At 41.9% G+C, this 18,622-nt stretch overlaps 1 protein-coding gene and 1 pseudogene across 1 annotated transcript in view; one reads left to right on the top strand and one right to left on the bottom strand.

Moving 5' to 3' along the window:
* Nlrc4 (NLR family CARD domain containing 4) overlaps positions 1–15,178 on the bottom strand; it is a 33,070-nt gene extending 17,892 nt beyond the window's left edge. Inside the window, exons 1-5 of the mRNA XM_008849053.2 lie at positions 15,159–15,178; positions 13,965–14,086; positions 13,045–13,305; positions 9,866–11,860; positions 1,456–1,548 (exon numbers count right to left, since the gene is read on the bottom strand). Of these exons, the coding sequence (XP_008847275.2) occupies positions 1,456–1,548; positions 9,866–11,860; positions 13,045–13,305; positions 13,965–14,086; positions 15,159–15,178 (2,491 nt within the window). The remainder of the gene's footprint in view (positions 1–1,455; positions 1,549–9,865; positions 11,861–13,044; positions 13,306–13,964; positions 14,087–15,158) is intronic.
* Positions 15,179–16,726: 1,548 nt separating this feature from the next.
* LOC115066958 lies at positions 16,727–18,418 on the top strand (annotated as a pseudogene).
* Positions 18,419–18,622: the final 204 nt, after the last annotated feature.

An 18,622-nucleotide genomic window follows, 5' to 3' on the forward strand; every position in this document is an offset into this window, starting at 1 on the left:
TACAATTGAAGGCATCCTAAAATATCCCTCATTCTTACCCTAAAGTTAATGTGTTTAGGTTGACTAAGTATAGTTTATACCATCAAATTATTTCATTTCCTTGTGTCAAATACACAGTAGGTATGGAGTCTTTTCTTTCTTTTCTTTTTTTTTTTTTTTTTTGGTGCTGGGGATTGAACCCAGGGCCTCATATATGCTCTACCACTGAGCTACATCTCTCAAACCAAGGTTTTTTCAATACCTATATTTCAGAGATTAGAGGAAATTGCAAACAATGTATGTGATATGGTCCATAACTCCAGTTCCAGGGGATCCGACACCCTCTTCGGGCCTCCACAGGCACCAGGCATGTATACATGCATGCAAGCAAAACATTTGTACACATAAAATAAAAATAAATAAAATATTTTTCAGTTTTTGTTTTGTTTTGTGGGGGTTTTTTTTGTTTTGTTTTGTTTTGTTTTTTTGAGACAGGGTCTCCTGGTAGCCCCAGCTGGCCTGGAACTCCCTACTTAAATCAGGCTATCCTCAGTCTCTCCAAGATCTGCCTATCTCTCCTTCCTGAGTGCTGGGGTTAAAGGTATGTGCCACTTTACCCAGTCATTAAAATATTTTTTTAAAAAAGGAAAAAGAAGGGGATTGGGGAGATGACTCAGCAGTTAAAAACACTGCTGCTCTTGCAAAGGGTCTGGGTTCAGTTTCCAGCACTCACATGGCAGTGAACAACTGTCTTCTGGCCTCTGTGGGTATTGTACAACACAGATGTATTTACACACATGTAGGCAAAACACTCATACACATGAAATAATAGTAGGGAAATAAAAAATGATATAAAAAGAAAAAATAGGCCAGGTGTAAATTAAAGGTACACGCCTTTAATTCCAATAATTGGAGGTAGAGGCAAGTAGATAGATATCTGTGAGTTTAAGGCCAGTCTGGTATACATAGGGTGTTCCAAGCCAGTCAGGGCTATATAGTGAGACTTTTTTTCAAAACAAAACAAAACAAAAACAACAAAGAAAAATAGATGTTGGGGCTGGGGAGAGGGCTCAATGGCTAAAACACTCCTATAGCACAAGCATAAGAACCTAAGTTTGATCCCCCAGAATCCATGTAAAGCCAGGTGCAGTAATCCCAGCATTCCTGCAGTGAGATGGGAGGCAGAGACAAAGGAATCCACAGAGACCAGTGAACCTGTACACAGCACAGCAGCAAACAGATAGGCCTTGCCTCAAATGGGGAAAATGAGGAAGACACCATGATTGTCTTCTGACCTCCACACATGCAGTACCCCCCACGTACACATAACACACACACACACACACACACACACACACACACACACACACACACACGTTTTGCCTTTCACAGTCAGTGCCAAATAATCTTAAGATAACCATTCTTATTGTCATACTTATAATAAAAAGATTAAAGGAAACAAAACAAAAATCTGACCTAGTTTTTTAGCATCTTCCTCATTCATCCTAATGTTATCGAGTACAAGCTTCACAAGGTTCTTCAAATTACCCAAGCCGTCAGTCAGACCACCTGCGAAAAGCAAATAAATCAGACTGGGTTTACCTGACATTTACTACTGATTGTTTACTGTGTTATTTACTGTCACTGTCATTCCGGTTGTTACATATCAGAAAATTTTAGTTATCACAAAGGGCAAGAAGTGTTCATCAAATTCACATAAAAATGTGGGAGCGATTTTTGTCAGATATGGGCTTAGCTATCAGCATGCTGTCCAAAGAGAATGGAATTAGGCTAGATACCAATAACAGACAGAAATTAGCCAGATGTGGTGCTCAAACCTGTAATCCCAGCACCTGGGAGGCCAAGCAGGAGGATACCATGAGAGGCCACCCTGGGCTACATAATGTGTTCAGGGCCACCCAGGCCTACACAATGAGCTCAAGCTAGCCTGGGCTACGGAGTGAGACCCTGTATTGAAAGAGGAAGGTAGAGAGACCCTGTATTGAAAGAGGACAAGCCAGGTATGGTGGTGTATTTTGTAAACCCAGCACTCAGGAGGTAGAAGCAGGAGAATCACAAGTTCAAGGTCATATAGCTCTACATAGCAAGTTTGAAGCCAGCCTGAACTACTGAGACCCTGTCAGGGAGAGGAAGAGAGAGAAGAATGAGAAAAGAGAGGGGGAGGGGAAGGGGAGGGGGAGGGGGAGAAGAAGATAACAAAGGCTGTGGAAAGCAGAGGGCTGTGAAAAGCAGATGATGGCAAAAGCAGATGAAGGGCTCCTAGGCCTTAAGGGCTAAGGGTTTTGAGACCCAAGGTTTGAGATCTGTAACACTTGCAGCTATTAGAGGTCAAGGATCCTACACCCAGGGTTTTAACTTATGGGAAATTTTTCTTTATTGTCTCTGGTTTTCTCATTTCACCATAGACTTCTGAAAACATAACAAAATTTAGGTAAACATTTGGAAAATGTACAATATACCATAAATTCTAAAGGAACCAATAAAAAGTTTTAACAAGAGGATAGTTAATATCAACTATCAACAGCAAAAAAATGAAATTAAATCATAGGAAACAATTCAAAGGAGAGGCTGAAAAGAGCAGGAAGGAAACAACAAATGGGGTCATTTTAAAACAAAAAGTTACAGATCTCTGTGAGTTCCAGGCCAGCCTGGGCTACAGGGATATCCCATCTCAAAAAAGCAAAACAAACAAGCAAAAAACACAAGCGAAAAAAAAAAATAGGGTTAGGCCTAATGACACATGCCTTTAACCCCAGCACTCAGGAGGCAGAGGAAGGCAGATTTCTGTGAGTTCAAGGCCAGCATGGTCTACATAGCAAGTTCCAAGCCAGCTGGAGCTACAGGGAGACCCTGTCTCAAAAAAGAACAACTTCTGGTTGGTCTATGGCACAGAAAGGTGAATATAATTTTTGAAATGTATTATATATTTCAAAATAGAAGAGGGGAATTTGAATATATTCACAATAAAGAAATGATAATTTTACATGATAGATACACTAATTATCCTAAATTGATTACTATCCAAGACATTTATGATTCAGAATATCACATTGTACCTCAGATATAGGTATAAATATTGTATGTCAATAAAAATTAGGAAAAATGGGGGCAAGGACTGGAGAGATGGCTCAGAGGTTAAGAGCACTGACTGCTCTTGCAGAGGACCCAGGTTCGATTCCCAGCACCCACATGACAGCTACGAACTGTCCTTAACCCCAGTTCCAGGGAAATCTGAAGCCCTCTTCTGACCTCCATGGCATTGCAGGACACAGATGCACTCACATACATGCAGGAAATACACTCATACACAAAAAATTTAAAAAAAATAGGGGCTGAAGAGATGGCTTAGTGGTTAAGAACACTGATTGTTCTTGCAGAAGACCCAGGTTCTAATCCTAGCACCCACATGGCAGCTAACAACTGTCCGTAACTCCAGTTCCAGGGGTCTGCCAGCCTCTTCTGACCTCCACGGGCATTGCACAACACAAGTGCACTTACCTACATGCAGACAATACACGCATACACATAAAATAAAAATAATAAAATATTTCTTGAAAAATAGGCAAAAGGAGTCCCTTTTAAACCTGTTCATTCACTCTCATGACTTAATTACTTCCCAAAACAGCAACCTCCTAAATAACTATCACCCTGAGTATTAGATATTCAACATATGAATGGAAAGAGCATTCAGACCATAGCAAACCCTGAGAGTATCAAATAACAGAGACTCAGAACACATGAGGAAGTGCTAAATTATTGTCAGAGATTTCAGTACCCCCTCTATGCATATTTGATGGAAAATTATCTAGAAAACCAGTATGTGTAGGGAAGGTCAGGACAATTTTTTCAAGTAAACTAACCTGATTGATAGAATATGCAATCACCAACAACAGAATACATATTTTTTCCTACTATGTATGGAGCATTTGCCAAAACAGGCCATTTTATGAGCCATAAAGCATGTCCTTGGTTTTTTTTTTTTGTTTTTTTGGGACAGGGTCCGCCTGTAGCCCGAGCTGGACTGGAGCTTGCTATGTAGACCAGGCTAGCCTTGATCTCATAGAGGTCCACCTGCCTCTACCTCCCAAGTGCTGGAATTAAAGCATTCACCATCATATTTGGCAATAAAGCAAGAAATAATAAAATTTTAGAAATATGATATGGATAAGGATACTACTTGAATCACTAAACAACTGTGTCCAAAACACTGCAGGTCATCTTTGGAGGGGCTGAATGTGTCCCTAAATCTAGGCCTTGCCTTTTCTTTTGCTCAGTAACTGAATTTACTCAAATATAAAGTGATGTTGTTTTTCCCATTTAAACATTATTCCTTTTAAAAATTTTTTATGTGTATGAGTATATTGTTTGCATGTATGTAAGTGTACCAATGTTGTACAGTACCCGAGGAGGTTAGAAGAGGGCATCTGATTCCCCCTGGAACTGGAGTTACAGATGGTTGTTAGCCACCATGTGTGTGCTGGGAATTAAACCAAGGTCCTCTACAAGAGCAGTCAGTGCTCTTAACCAATGAGCCATCTCTCCATCCCCTAAACATTATTCTTTTTTTTTTTTTTTTTTTTTTTTTTTTTTTTTATTCCTCTTGAGACAGGGTCTCCCTGTAGCCCCAGCTAGCTTGGAACTCACTATGTGGACAAGACTGGCCTTGGACTCACAGCGATCCACCTGCCTCTGCTTCCTAAGTGCTGGGATTAAAGGCATGGGCCACCACATCTGGCTACATTATTCATTTTAACAGAGGCAGCAGTCTTACATTGAAGTCCCTAGAAAGGGTCTTTCATAGTACAAGTCCAAAGCTGCAGCTGTAGCTCAGTGGTACAGCAATTGCCTTACACGCATGAGGCCTAAAGCTCAATCCCTATTACTATCCAAAAAAAAAGAAAATAATAGTACAAGGCCCTTTCACTCATTCATTCATTCATTGAGACAGGCTCTTGCCCAGCCTGCCCTCCAACTCTGGACTTCACATCATCCTCTTACCTCAGCCTTCTGAGTAGTAGTTGAACTTACAGGTGCATGCCACTGCACCCAGCCTCAATTATTTATTTAATTAATTGTTTATTTATTTATTTATTTTAGCCTTTGTGTATATGAGTGTTTTGCCTGCGTGTATGTAAATGCACCCATGAGTGCAATACCTCCAGAGGTCAGGAAATGGCAATGGATCCCCTGGAATTGTAATTATGGAAGGTTGTTAATCACCATGTTAGTCCTGGAAACCAAGCCTGGGTCTTCTACTACAGAGCTGCCAGTGTTCTTAATCACAGAGTCCCTCAATTATTTTTATTTATTTATTTATTTATTTATTTATTTATTTATTTATTTATTTTTGTCTTTTTGAAGCAGGGTCTTCCTATGTAGACCAGGCTGGCCTTGAACTCACAGAGGTCCTCCTGCCTCTGCCTCCCAAGTGCTGGGACTATAGGCATGCACTACCACGCCCAGCTGATTATTTAATTTTTAGGAACAGTATAGTTTCAAGAAAGCATCAGAACTTTTGTGACATTACAGAACCTTTGATCTGTAATGAAACCTGGTTCAATAAGAATCCAAAATGACTATTTTTTTAAACATATACTGTAGTCTGAATTTACATTTACAATAGCAATAGTTGAAACTTAAATTTCTTTTGGAAGAAATCTGGTTATTAACCATAAATTGTGATTTGGGGGTGGGGGTGCTGGTGGGTGTCAGGAATGAAACCCAGGACCTGTGAATGCCAGGCAGGTCTCTACCACTGACCTATACCTCAGTCCTAAATTATGAATTTAAGTTTTGTGGTTTACTATTGCTAATAAAGCACACTTTTTTTTTTTTTTTAAGAAAATCGGAGCCAGAGAGATGGCTCAGTGGTTAAAAGCACTGGATGCTCTTGCAGGGGTCCTGAGTTTGGTTCCCAACACTCACAAGGTAGTTAACAGCTGTCTGTAACTCCAGTTCCAGGGGATCCTACACCTTCTTCCGGTCTCCATAGGCACTGCATGCCTGGGTGCACATACATGCATGCATGCAGGTAAAACATTCATACACATAAAATAAAAATAAATCAATCGAAAGAAAGAAAGAAAGAAAGAAAGAAAGAAAGAAAGAAAATAACTAAAACAAGGGCAGTGTCACCATTTCTCTGTTGTTAACAGTCATGGAAAATTAAGAGATTTTACAGTGTCTAAGGAATATGGATTCCCAGCCTGGCCTTAGACTTTTCTGTTGAGAAACAATCCCCCTGCCATGTTATGAATAATGTACATTATGTTATCCTCAAATTAGCCATTTGATCTAGGAATTGTACATAAATATAAATATATAGAGAGAAATACCTGACTCAGAAAAATTTACTGCATGAACTGAACGTCAAACATTAACAAAAGCTGGGGAGCTAATGCTTCCCCAAGAAGTTAGACAGATAGACTTTGTCCCCAAGTGAGATATGTGTCTTGGCAAGGATTGCGGAAATGATTTATGCTGACAACTCCTCAGGGAGGTGGTCTTTGCTTGAAAGAGTTTTTACATTAGATCTTTTTGTAATTTGGACCATGTAAATGTATTAAACCTCAAATAATTAAGTTTTAGAATTTGGAGCAAAATATTGGCAAACTTCATTTTCATTAAAAAATATTTTAACAATTCTAATTACTCATTGTTTACATACACTGAAATGCTTTATTAAGGGCTGGAGATATGACACAGTAGTTAAGACCACTGGCTGCTCTTGCAGAGGACCCAGGTTTGGTTCCCAGCACCCACATGGCAGCTAACAACTGTCCATAACTCCAGTTCCAGGGGATCTGATACTCTCTTCTAGTCTCTGCAGAGATGGCACACATGGATGCACTTACACACATGCATGCAAAAAACTCATACACATGAAATAAAAATAAAATAAATAAAAAAGAAATACTATACTGCACCCCATAAATATGTACAATTGCTGTATTAATTGATGTATATTAATTTAAAAAAATATTTTATTTATTATTTTTATTTTATGTGTATGAGTGTATTGCCTGCATGTATGTGAGTGTACCCATGTCATGTCATGTCATGCAATGCTGTGGAGGTCAGAAGAGGGCTTTGGATGCCCCTGGAACTGGAGTTAAGGACGGTTCGTAGCCGCCATGTGGGTGCTGGGAATCAAGCCCGGGTCCTCTGCAAGAGCAGTCAGTGCTTTTAACCACTGAGCCATCTCTCCATCCCCTGAAGTATATTAATATTTTTAAACTACAAACATGCTGGGTATGGTGGCCCATGCCTTTAACCCCGGCACGAGGGAAGCAGAGGCAGGCAGATCTCTGTGATCGAGGCCAGCCTGGTTAACAAAGTGAGCTCCAGGCCAGTCTGAGGTACATAATAAAATCTTGCCTCAAAAAAATTTTTATTACATTTATGTATTTACATTTATTTACATATGTAGGTGTGCAGTGTGAGGTCAGAAAACCTGTGGGAGTTAGTCCTGTCCTACGATGTGGGACCCAGGGATCGAACTCAAGGTGTGCTGGATAGCTTTAGTGTCAACTTGACACACCTGGGTTGAGGGAGCCCCAATTGGGGAATTGCCTCTATTGGACTGGCCTGTGGCCATGTCTGAGGGGCATCTTCTTGATGAGTGATGTGGGAGGGCCCAGCCCACTGTGGTTGGTGCCACCCCTGGGCAGGTGGGCCTGTGTTGCATAAGAAAGCAGGCTGAGCAGGGGCCAGGGGAGCAAGCCAGTAAGCAGCTTTCCTCCATGGCCTGTGCTCCAGCTCCTGCCTCCAGGTTCCTGCCCTGAGTTCCTACCTTGGGCTCCTGGATGAACTGTGACCCGGGATATGTAAGCTAAATAAACCCTCTCTTCCCCAAGTTGATATTGGTTAGAGTGTTTTGTCACAGCAATGGAGAAACAGACTAGGACACAGGCGACAGGTTTGATGGCAAGTACCTTTACCCACTAAGCCATCTCATCAGTCCCCAAAACCGTTTTTCTTAATAAGCAATACTTGAAGTAAGGATGGACTTAAGTATGCTTTGAAATGTTGCAGATGAGACTCTAATAAGGCAATTGGCTCCTGTGAGTAATTAATTTGAAGGTAGGATTTCCTTTAAGACTTCAAAGGTGGAGGTGGAGGGTAGAGAGATGGCTCAGTAGTTAAGAGCACTTACTGCTTTTCTGGAGGACCCCAGTTTGGGTCTCAGTGCTCATATGGGACAGTTGCATTTTCAACGGTCTCTAACTCCAGCTCCAGGGAGGTCTGATGCCTCTGGTCTCATAAGCACCGACACTCAAGTGCACATACCCCCTCACTGACACACACACACACATACACATAATTAAAAACAATACAAATAGGGGGCTGGAGAGATGGCTCAGCGGTTAAGAACACTGACTGTTCTTGCAGAGGACCCAGGTTTGAATCCCAGCAACCACATGGCAGCTAACAACTGTCTGTAACTCCAGTTCCAGGGGATCCGGCAGCCTCTTCTGTCCTCCATGGGCATTGCACAACAGGGGTGCACTTACCTACATGCAGGCAATACACACATACACATGGAATAGGAATAATAAATAAAAAATATACTGTCCTGGAACTCACTATGTAGACCAGGCTGGCATTGAACTCACAGAGATCCATATGCCTCTGCCTCCCAAGTGCTGGGATTAAAGGTGTGCACCACCATGCCTGGCCAAATAAAATATTTTTAAAAAACAATAAAAATAAATCCTAAACAAAAAGACTTGAAGGGGCCCAGAAAACAGCTTGACAGGGAAATAGTGGGTATTGGGTAGAGATAGAGATGTGAAAAGGGAGAGAATTTGTTGAAGACAGGCTTCAGATATTATATATTTACATATTTAAAATACATATTACAATATATTTATATGTACTTAAATATATTTTGTTTTATTTTACATTTATTTAGTGTGTGTTTATGTGTGTGCATGCACATGTGAGCTTATGTTGGCACATGTATGGAGGTCAGAGGACACATTTTAGGACTTGGCTCTCTGTTTTGTTTTTTTTTTTTTTTTGTCTTTTTGAGACGGGGGTCTCCCTTTAGTCACAGCTGGTCTGGATTCACTATGGAGAGGGCTGGCCTTGAACTCACAGAGATCCACCTGCCTCTGCCTCCCAAGTGCTAAGATTAAAGGTATATGCTATCACACCCAGCTTTGGTTCTCTCCTTCTACCATGTGGGTTCTGTATATATACATATGTACATATATACATGTATATATATAGTGTTTTATAATATATAATTATCTGATTATTTAACACATACGTTTTATAATATATCACATAGAATTTTTATTATATATAACTTTTTTTTTCAAATATGAAGATTTCATGAATTTGCATGCCATCCTTTCAAGGGGCCATGCTAATCTCTACATCATTCTGTTAGTATATGTGCTGCCAAAGCGAACACTAATATAGCTTTCCAATCAGACTATATGACTTCAGCTCCTGGTCTGACTGCCATCTACTGCTCCAGACCTCCCTCCCCAGCTTTCCCACTTCCCTTTTAATTTCTCACATATGGCAAAGAAAGAAAATTAGAAAAATATTTTTATGTATATGAGTGTTTTGCCTACATGTATGTAGGTATACCATGAGGGCGCAATGCCTGCCTCTTTGGCATTGGATCCCCTGGAACTGGAGTTACAGACAGCTGTTAGTCACTATATCAGTGCTGGGAACTGAACCCAGGTCCTCTACAAGAGCAGCCAGTGCCCTTAACCACTGAGCCATGTCTTCAGCCCCAGAAAAGAAAAAATGTATTAGAAAATTTACAAGGAAACTGTTCTATCTAGTATTTGCACAGTACCCAGCCAGACTTGGTTACAGCTTTAGCTAGGAATGTGTACCATACCTGGCAGCCGTTGAGACTGCACATTGTGAATGCTCAAGTTCTGGAGGTTTGTCACAGATGTGATGTGCTGCTCATCTTTTATGGTGAGAGGGATGGCTTCTACCATGAGGGAATGGATGTTCTTACAGGTGCTGAGGACACAGCTGAGGTTTCCCACCATAGCCTCACATCTCTTCATGTACAATCTGAGGTTTGTGGCAGAGCTGAATATCTTCCCCAGGTATTTGATATCTTGTTTATTTAACTTGGTGAAATCTCGGAGTGTGACTTCCAGAGTCTTGAATTCCTCCTTCCAGTTGAAGAACAAAGACACAACCCTGCTGGGAACGTAGGTTTCTGAGGACCCTTCCCCGGAGCCTTCAGTGCCATCTTCTGCTGCCTTGTCCTGCAAGGCTGTAGTTTTTCCATAGAAATCCAGTTTAATGAAGTCCAGAGCACTTGCACAATTAGGCAAGTATTCAAAGAAGTCAAATAAGTAATCAGGGATGTTCTCTGAGTTGATGTATAAACTTTTACCACTAAAGAAAGCTCCAAATTCTTGGCTCAGGGCTGACTTGGATATACTTTCATAGAATAAATTGATGCCACACTCTACGAAGGAAGTGATGTTGATGGTTTTCAGAATGTCTTGCTCAGTAGTATTTCTTATACTTTGTAGGGATTCCTGCCTCCAGAGAGGCCTCTTGGTGACAGAGAGCCCTTGCAGGCTGCCATGCTCATACACCACTGCAAGGTGCCTCATGACAGCCCTGGTGGCTTCTGTGGATGATCCACATGTGTACAGGAGCAGATTGCCATACAGGGATGTGATATCGGAGATGGACACCATTTTCTGTAAGTAGTGCCTTCCTTTGCTCACCTCCTCTGGATCACTAGATATCAACAGGCCACTGAGTCTGCGTCCTGCTGTGTACTCCTGGAATGATTTATGAAAGAACTTATACTTAGGCGTCAGTCGCTGAGCTGTGTATTTACAGAGGAGCCCAGTTGTCACCAGAACATCTTCACTGATGCTGCACAAATCCTCAGGTTCAAAATCAAACCTATGGGAAAATATACCCTCCAGAGCCAGGTCTCCACAGTAGTCTAGGCTCCTGGTGAAGTCACCTGCATTCCCACCTCTGTACTTATACTTGTTTTTCTGTATCAGTAGGTCATAGAAGGTCTGGAATAGCTTGGTTTGTGTGTGAGAGTGGAACTCTTTTCTTCCCATCTGGATTGCACAGCTGATCACCACAAAGAGAGGAGTCTTCATCAGATTCTTCAAGCACCTGGACACATCCATCTGGTGCAGCAGGCCTTCAGCCAGTTCCTCGATCAGCACTTTCTGGATGAGAACCTTGGTACTATCCTCTGTCATGTCTCCCACCTCAGCAATCAAGGCACCAACATGCCTGATATGTCTCAGGCACTCAGTGGTGGTGGTGACCATGACCATGTTCTTAAAACGATGGTTTTCCTTTATCAGGGCTTCTATTTCTGGGGAGTTCTGGGGCAGGAATTCATTATAGCCATCAAGGAGAAAAAGGACCTCCTTCTGGAGCTTCAACAGCGTGGCCATGAAGGTCTGCTTCCTGATTGTGTCAGGTACATTCAGGAGCTGATCACACAGTATTTCAAACAGTCCACCCCGGGCACTGCTCAGGGGGAGAAAGAAGACAAATTTGAACCTGTTCAGATCCCTGCACTCCCCATAAGCCCACAGCATGGCGATCCTCTGCAGAAGCGTGGATTTCCCTTTACCCGATTCCCCTTCAATAAGGCAAGGGCTCTCAAGATCCTTCAGCAGACTGCTCAGGGTCAGCTGCTCCTTACGGTGATGGTGATGATCCTTCTTCCACAGGACAGGTTCTGTGTAGGTGATTTTCAAATTAAAGATGATGTCAATATCTTTACCCAGAGGATTGAAGTTCAGAAAAGTGGGGCTTTTGTAGAAATCCTTTAAATTCTGAGCTAAAACATCCAAGTCTTCTTCTGATAGCTGGTGAAAAATACCTAATTAGAGAAGCAGTAATGTTAGAGAGACATTATTCTGCATCTCCTCAAAACCTGGGGATCAGGAGGACAAAGGGGTCAGATGCCACAGTGGGCTTCCAGTTCTCACTGCTTTACCCTGACATCCTTTTCCTTCTTTTCCTTTCCTCGCTCCAGCCACCAGGTCTTACAACAGCTGACTGGAAGTGGGAGGAACCTATGTTTTGGTTAAGGAACGTGAAAGACTTGACTGAGAATGTTGGCCAGGGGTAATTTTCAGTCAATTAAGCCTTATCTTTGAGTAAAATCTGTCATGGTATAACTTAGTAGTTTAAAATAATTAAAATGAGGAGTTGAGATACTAACTCAGTTGAGTGCTTGCCTAACATGCATAACTAGGCATGGTGCTGCATGCCTGTAATCTCAGCATTTGGGAGGTGGAAGCAGGAGGATCAAGAGTTCAAGATGATCGTCAGAACACAGTAAGTTCAAGGCCAGTCTGGAATACATAGGACCCTTTCTCAAAATAGTAATAACAATAACATCGATGATGATGATGATGGGCATGGTAGTGCATGCCTTTGGTCTAGTACTAGGGAGGCAGAGGTAGGTGGATCTCTGTGAACTCAAGGCCAGCTTGGTCTACATAGTTCCGGGTCAGCCAGAGCTACATAATGAGACCTTGTCTTAAAACAAAGCAAAACAAACAAAGAAAAAATGATGGTGGTGAAATGACTGCTGTACCAAAAGCAGAGTGATTCTCCCTGCGTCAGTCAGGCTGTCTTTCCATGGTGTCAAAATCATGGGGTAGGCAGTCATTCATCCACAGATGATAGACTAAGGATTGTTGACTTAGTGTATTTATGATCTAGTTACACTTGTTTTTTGAGACAGAGTCTTGCTATGGAGTCCTGGTAGGCCTCAACCTCACCATCCTCCTACCTTACTTAGCTTCCCCAGTGCAACCATGACCAGCATTTCGGTTATACTTTGAAGTAGACTTTACAAGGTCATCTCTTGCTCAGGCCTGGGGTTATTTATATGGTTACTTATATGGCTTCACTGTCAAGTGATCTGAGAACTTTTCCTTAGTGCAAGTCAAAGCCTATGGCCAGTGACACAAACATGGAGGAAAGCTGAAGCTCTATCAAAGGGACCGTCGAGCTTCTTGATGGTGGGACAGAAGCAAACAAATAGACACTTACTCTGTCCAGTTAAGTCCTGATATACAAGATAGTCCCTCTCTTCAAGACACTTAAGAAAGAGGTTGCAGGCCTCTGAGCCCTTCTTCAGAATCATATGGATGATTCCTCTCGCAGCATCCTGTTCCACCTTCTCGCAGCAAATGACATTGACTTCTTCATGGTTCAGAACTTTCCATGCAAATAGATCATCGGTGATTTGCTTTGTAACTGTCATGCCCATCCTTTGAATGAGGGCTTGACTATTTTCCTTTATGAAATTCACTGAAAAGTTGGGGATAAAGATTTATTTATTTATAATCTACATGAAATATGCATGTCTGTCACTAGAGCATCAGGGTGGTGCATTTTTTTCTTTTGGACCATCTTGAATTATAGAGATGTCACAACACTGAATTTCAAGCCTTCAAAAAGTGATCTGCAAGATTCTGAAGCCCTTACCTCCGTTGGTGAGCAAGGTAGTTTTGCTTTGGTGTAGAAATAAGGCAAGTAACTTTCTGCACTGACACAAAATCGTCTCTGGTAAAACCACAGCAGTGAAATAATGGGTTTTGAAGTAATAAAGCCCATATGTTGTAGAACACCACCCCCTAGCATTAACAGTCATTACACAGCAAGAGACTCCTCACACCATTGGATCTGATGACATTCCCTCTTAGGAGGGTTTGGGGGAATCATTAGGCCCTCACTTGAGATTCTAGTTACTCCCTCCTGTGCCTCTCTGCCAGCTGCATGTGATCCTGTCCCAATTGCACACTGTCTTGGGTGCTGCTAGAATACATTGAAGGCTAACTGAAGGAGGAACTCCATCTATACATATATGGAGAGTCCTCATCCATGCTGGCAGCTGCTCACCTAGGCCCCCATAAGAAAGCTCAACAAACTCACTGGGTCACCAAACCAGACATGGGTGGAATGGTTACTTTGGTCTCCTGTTGGAGACCTGTCTGGAGTGAACAGACTATTTGTTCCTGTTTCCCCAGGAGCAGTTAATGCGACAGTGTAGGATCTATCACCTGTGTAACTCTGGCAACGCTCTTCGAACCTGTTTCAAGATGTGCAGCCAAACATGTAAACGACTGCCTTTCTAGGGACAGAGGATCTGATCTGATCCTCATAATGGATTTAATATATTCACCATGGCCAATTTCAAGTTAACAATATACTTTAATTGGCTAACAAAAATCTGGAAATTCAATGATCAAGTTTCACCCAACAGGAGGAATCAGTTCTGGCACACCACAATGATATCTCATCTGTGGGGTTAAGAGAGGCATGTAACTTAGGAAATGATTACTAGAATTCATATCTCATACAAAGTAATGTCTCCACATTATTTTTCTGTCATAACTCAAAGGAATAGCATTTTTTTTTGGCCTTTTTGAGACAGGGTCTCCCTGTAGTTCCAGCTGTCCTGGAACTGACTATGTAGACCAGGCTGGCCTTGAACTCACAGAGATCCCCCTGTCTCAGCCTCCCAAGTGCTGGGACTACAGGCGTGCGCCACCACGCCCAGCAGGAATAGCATGTTTTTATCTCTCACAGACTTTAGTCTTTTCTGAAAGCTATCATGGCAAAGAATTGTATGGTATTCAGCCTAAGCTCTCTTCATTCCTCCAAGTCTCTAGGGCAGCTGTGTCAATTTTTGTATCTGGCTCTGCAAACTCTCTTTTTGTTTTGTTTTGGACAGTACTGAGGATTGAACTTCAAGCCTCATGCTTGGGAGGCAAGCACTCTACTTCTGAGCCACGGGCCTAGTCCTAAGGTCTAACTCTTAAATGGAGACCAAAATGTGCCCAGGCACTGAAGCACACCATCTTTATGACAGCTCCAATACACAGCTTCCTGGTCTTTCACTGTCAGTCTGCTAGTTTTCTTTGTATAGTAGGCAGCTCCTGGATTTTAATCTCCCATGACTAATGGTTGTATGAAGATGTTTCTCCCAAAGGCTCAAGTCCTCTCTGATCTGAAATGCACCATCAGGCAGCCAAACACTCAGAATGCCACTCCAGCTTCCCCTCTCCACATGGCAGATCCCCACTGCTAACCTCAGCTGAGATGTTGCCCATGTGTGTACATGCCCTGTGAGGGAGTACTGTCTCCCTCTGGGGTCTCACCTGTGCTCTTGATTCTGCATCCTTCTTATGAACATAACCACAAAGTTTCTATTTCTTTGTTACTTTCATTTTACAGTAGAAGACAGCCTCTGAAAAGGCTGGAGATGTATGTCCATTCATATGAATAACCTCTGAGGCCAGGTCTCTTCCCATTTTAAAATGAAGATGTCAGGCTGGGTGTGGTGGCTCACGCCTGTAGTCCCAGCCCTTGGGAGGCAGAGGCAGGCAGATCTCTGTGAGTTCAAATCCAGCCTGGTCTACATAGTGACTTCCAGGACAGCTGGGGCTACAGGGAGACCCTGCTTCAAAAAGACTCCCCCCCCCAAAAATGAAGATGTCAAATTATCACAGTATTTAAAAACTTAACTTATCTATATAAACTGCAGTTATAGCAAGCCGTGGTGGTGCACACCTTTATTCCCAGCACTCAAGAAGCAGAAGCAGGTAAATCTCTGTGAGTTTGAGGCTAGCCTGGTCTACATAGTGAGTTCCAGGCCAAAAGAAAGAAAGAAAGAAAGAAAGAAAGAAAGAAAGAAAGAAAGAAAGAACATGATGGTCCACACTTGTGAGGATAGATAATGATTATCAAAAAGAATATCTTGGGACTGGAGAGATGGCTTAGCAGTTAAGAGCACTGGCTGCTGTTGCAGAAGACCCTGGTTTGGTTCCCAGCACCCACATGACAGCTAACGACCATCTGTAATTCCAGTTCCAGGGGATCTGACAGCCTCTTCCTGCCTCCATGGGCATTGCAGGCATGGGTGCACTTATATACATGCAGGCAAAACACTCATACACATAAAATAAAAATACATAATTTAAGAAGATTATTTCGGTTACATTACACAGTAATAACTATCCATTTTATAGCATGGTTAGTTATAACTGCAGTTTATAAATTTTTTTTGGTTTTTTTGAGACAGGGTCTTCCTGTAGCCACAGCTGGCCTGGAACTCACTATGTAGACCAACCAGGCCAATCTCAACATCACAGAGCTTGACCTGCCTCTGCCTCCTAAGTGCTGGGATTAAAGGTGTGTGCCACCATGTCCTGCACCTCTTTTACACTCTTTTTGATTACACATCAAAGTCTGTTCTTTCTTATTCATTTTTTCATAATATCTTTGTGTAGATTATTGTTTTACAGTAGACCTTTGCGAGATTACAACCGTGGTCTGTATTGCATTATCCAGTGTGCAACCCTGAGCTACCTGTTGCCACTGAGCAATTGAAATGTGACCAGAGTTAGTATGTGTTTTGGGTATGAATTTCGTTTGGGTTTTTGTTTTGTTTTTTTGAGGACCTTGTTATATAGACCAGGCAGGCCTCAAATTCACAATCCTTTCTCAGCCTCCTATGTGCTGGGATTATAGGTGTGCAATACCAGGCCCTCATACACAGTTGAATTTTGCACGAAATTACATTTTAATTTTTTAAAGTCACAATTAAATAGCCCCAAGTGGCTAATGGCTACCATACGAATAGCACAAGTCTTCAAAATGGAAAGAGCTTATTTGGGGTGCCACTTAGGCCTGTGCCGTTTCTCTGCAATAACTGGAGATTATATAGATGGAAGGATACAGTGGAGCAGGTAAGAGCTGGAAACAGTTTGAAGCCTGACCTGGTCACTCTTTATATAACCTCTGCCCTTTCTATCATCTGCCTTTTGCCATAGGCTGCCATGTTTTTTAAAGAATTCTCAAGACAACATAAGAATATTTGGTGAGAATTCCACAGATAACTAGTCAGATGAAAGCATAAATTACTTTTCCATTCAGTACCATCAATATTTGGTAGCAGACAATATTACTAAATAGATGGGGTTTTTTTTGTAATGTACTTACTTGTTCTGAGTAAAAGCTTTCCACCTTTCTAGATCTCAGTAGAAGATATTTTTTCCCAAGTGGGCATGCCAAAGATGATGGCACTATTGTCCTCTTCTTCCTGTAAACCTACTATTCATTCCATGAAACTGACAAAACAAAACCAGAAACAATCAGGAGGAAAGATGAAGCTTTTTATTATCAAATTATTGCTCCCTTCCTATAGATGAGGAATGATGCCCAAACCATGTAAAAACTTGCTCAGGGGCTGGGGAGGTGGCTCAGGGAGTAAAGTGCCTTCTGTAGAAGTGCGAGGACCTGAGTTCATATCCCCAATATCCTTGTAAATCTGAGTGTGGCCACATGTGTCTGTGACCATGTGGGACCAGCAGAGAAAGGCTCATCGGCCAGCCAATCTAGCTACCTGATGAGCACCAGGTTTGGTAAAAGGCACTCTGTCTCAAAAAATAAAAAATAAGGGGCTAGAGGGATGGCTCAGTGGCTAAGAGCACTAGCTATTCTTGCAGAGAACCAGGTTTGGTTTCCAGCACCCACATGCAGGTTAACAACTGTCCGTAACTCCAGTTCCAGAGAAATCCAGGGAATGCCCCTCTTCTGACCTCCAAGGGCATAAGAACAACACCAGTGCACTTACATATGTGCAGGCAACACTCACATCAAATAAAAATAAAAAATAAAAATAACGCAGAGAGCAATCAAGGAAGACACTTGACATTAATTTCCGGCTTCCATACATGTGTATGCACACATGCACACGTATATTACATACACACACAGGAGGATTGCTGAGAGTTCAAGTTACACTTAGTAATCTGGGACAAAAACAAGAACATACCCCCCAAAACAGGACGATAGTTCATGTAACTGAATCTGTCAGATTGCTTATACTCATATTGAAGGAGATATGATAGTCTGTTCAGCATATGCATGTGAGCTACTGAAATACAGTGTGAAAGTTGCCTAACAAGTTGTGCAGCAGTTGATTGTTTGCTGCCCTGTGGGCTTATGAATAGGTTTAGCATGACAGGATCTATGAAGACCAAGTGGAAGTGATTGGAGGCCAACACAATGTGGAAGGCACTGATGCTCAGCCTGGTGCCTTCAGTTGGTATTTGGATAGAGGTCTTGCCTGAACTACAACTGGGAATAAAGTTTTGGCGGGATCCGAAGAAGCTGTGGATAGAGGCTTGTGTATCTATCACAGAACCAAATGATTCCTTGTTATAATTCTGAAAGCAAGAGCTTCAGTACAGAAACACATCATAGGTCATGGGTCAGAATGTCACAGATTATATGTCACATAATTGAAGAAGATGAAGATGCTTACATGAAACAGTTCTCTCAGAACATAAGCAACAGTACAACTCTGGACATTTTGGAGCAGATCAAGGAGGAAAAGCCCATATTCAGTCTATGAAAAGAAATCCACAGGAGAAATTTATGGTTTTTGTTTTTGTTTGGTTTTTTTGTTTTGTTTTTTGGGTTTTTTTTTTTTTTTTCGGTCTTTTTGAGACAGGGTCTCAAACCTGGAACTCACTATGTAGACCAGGCTGGCCTGAAACTCACAGAGATCCATCTGCCTCTGCCTCCCTAATGCTGGGATTACAGGCCTGTGCCACCA

The sequence above is a fragment of the Nannospalax galili genome, unplaced genomic scaffold, assembly GCF_000622305.1.
Source record: "Nannospalax galili isolate Female #2095 unplaced genomic scaffold, S.galili_v1.0 scaffold344, whole genome shotgun sequence".
NCBI classification, from domain to species: domain Eukaryota; kingdom Metazoa; phylum Chordata; class Mammalia; order Rodentia; family Spalacidae; genus Nannospalax; species Nannospalax galili.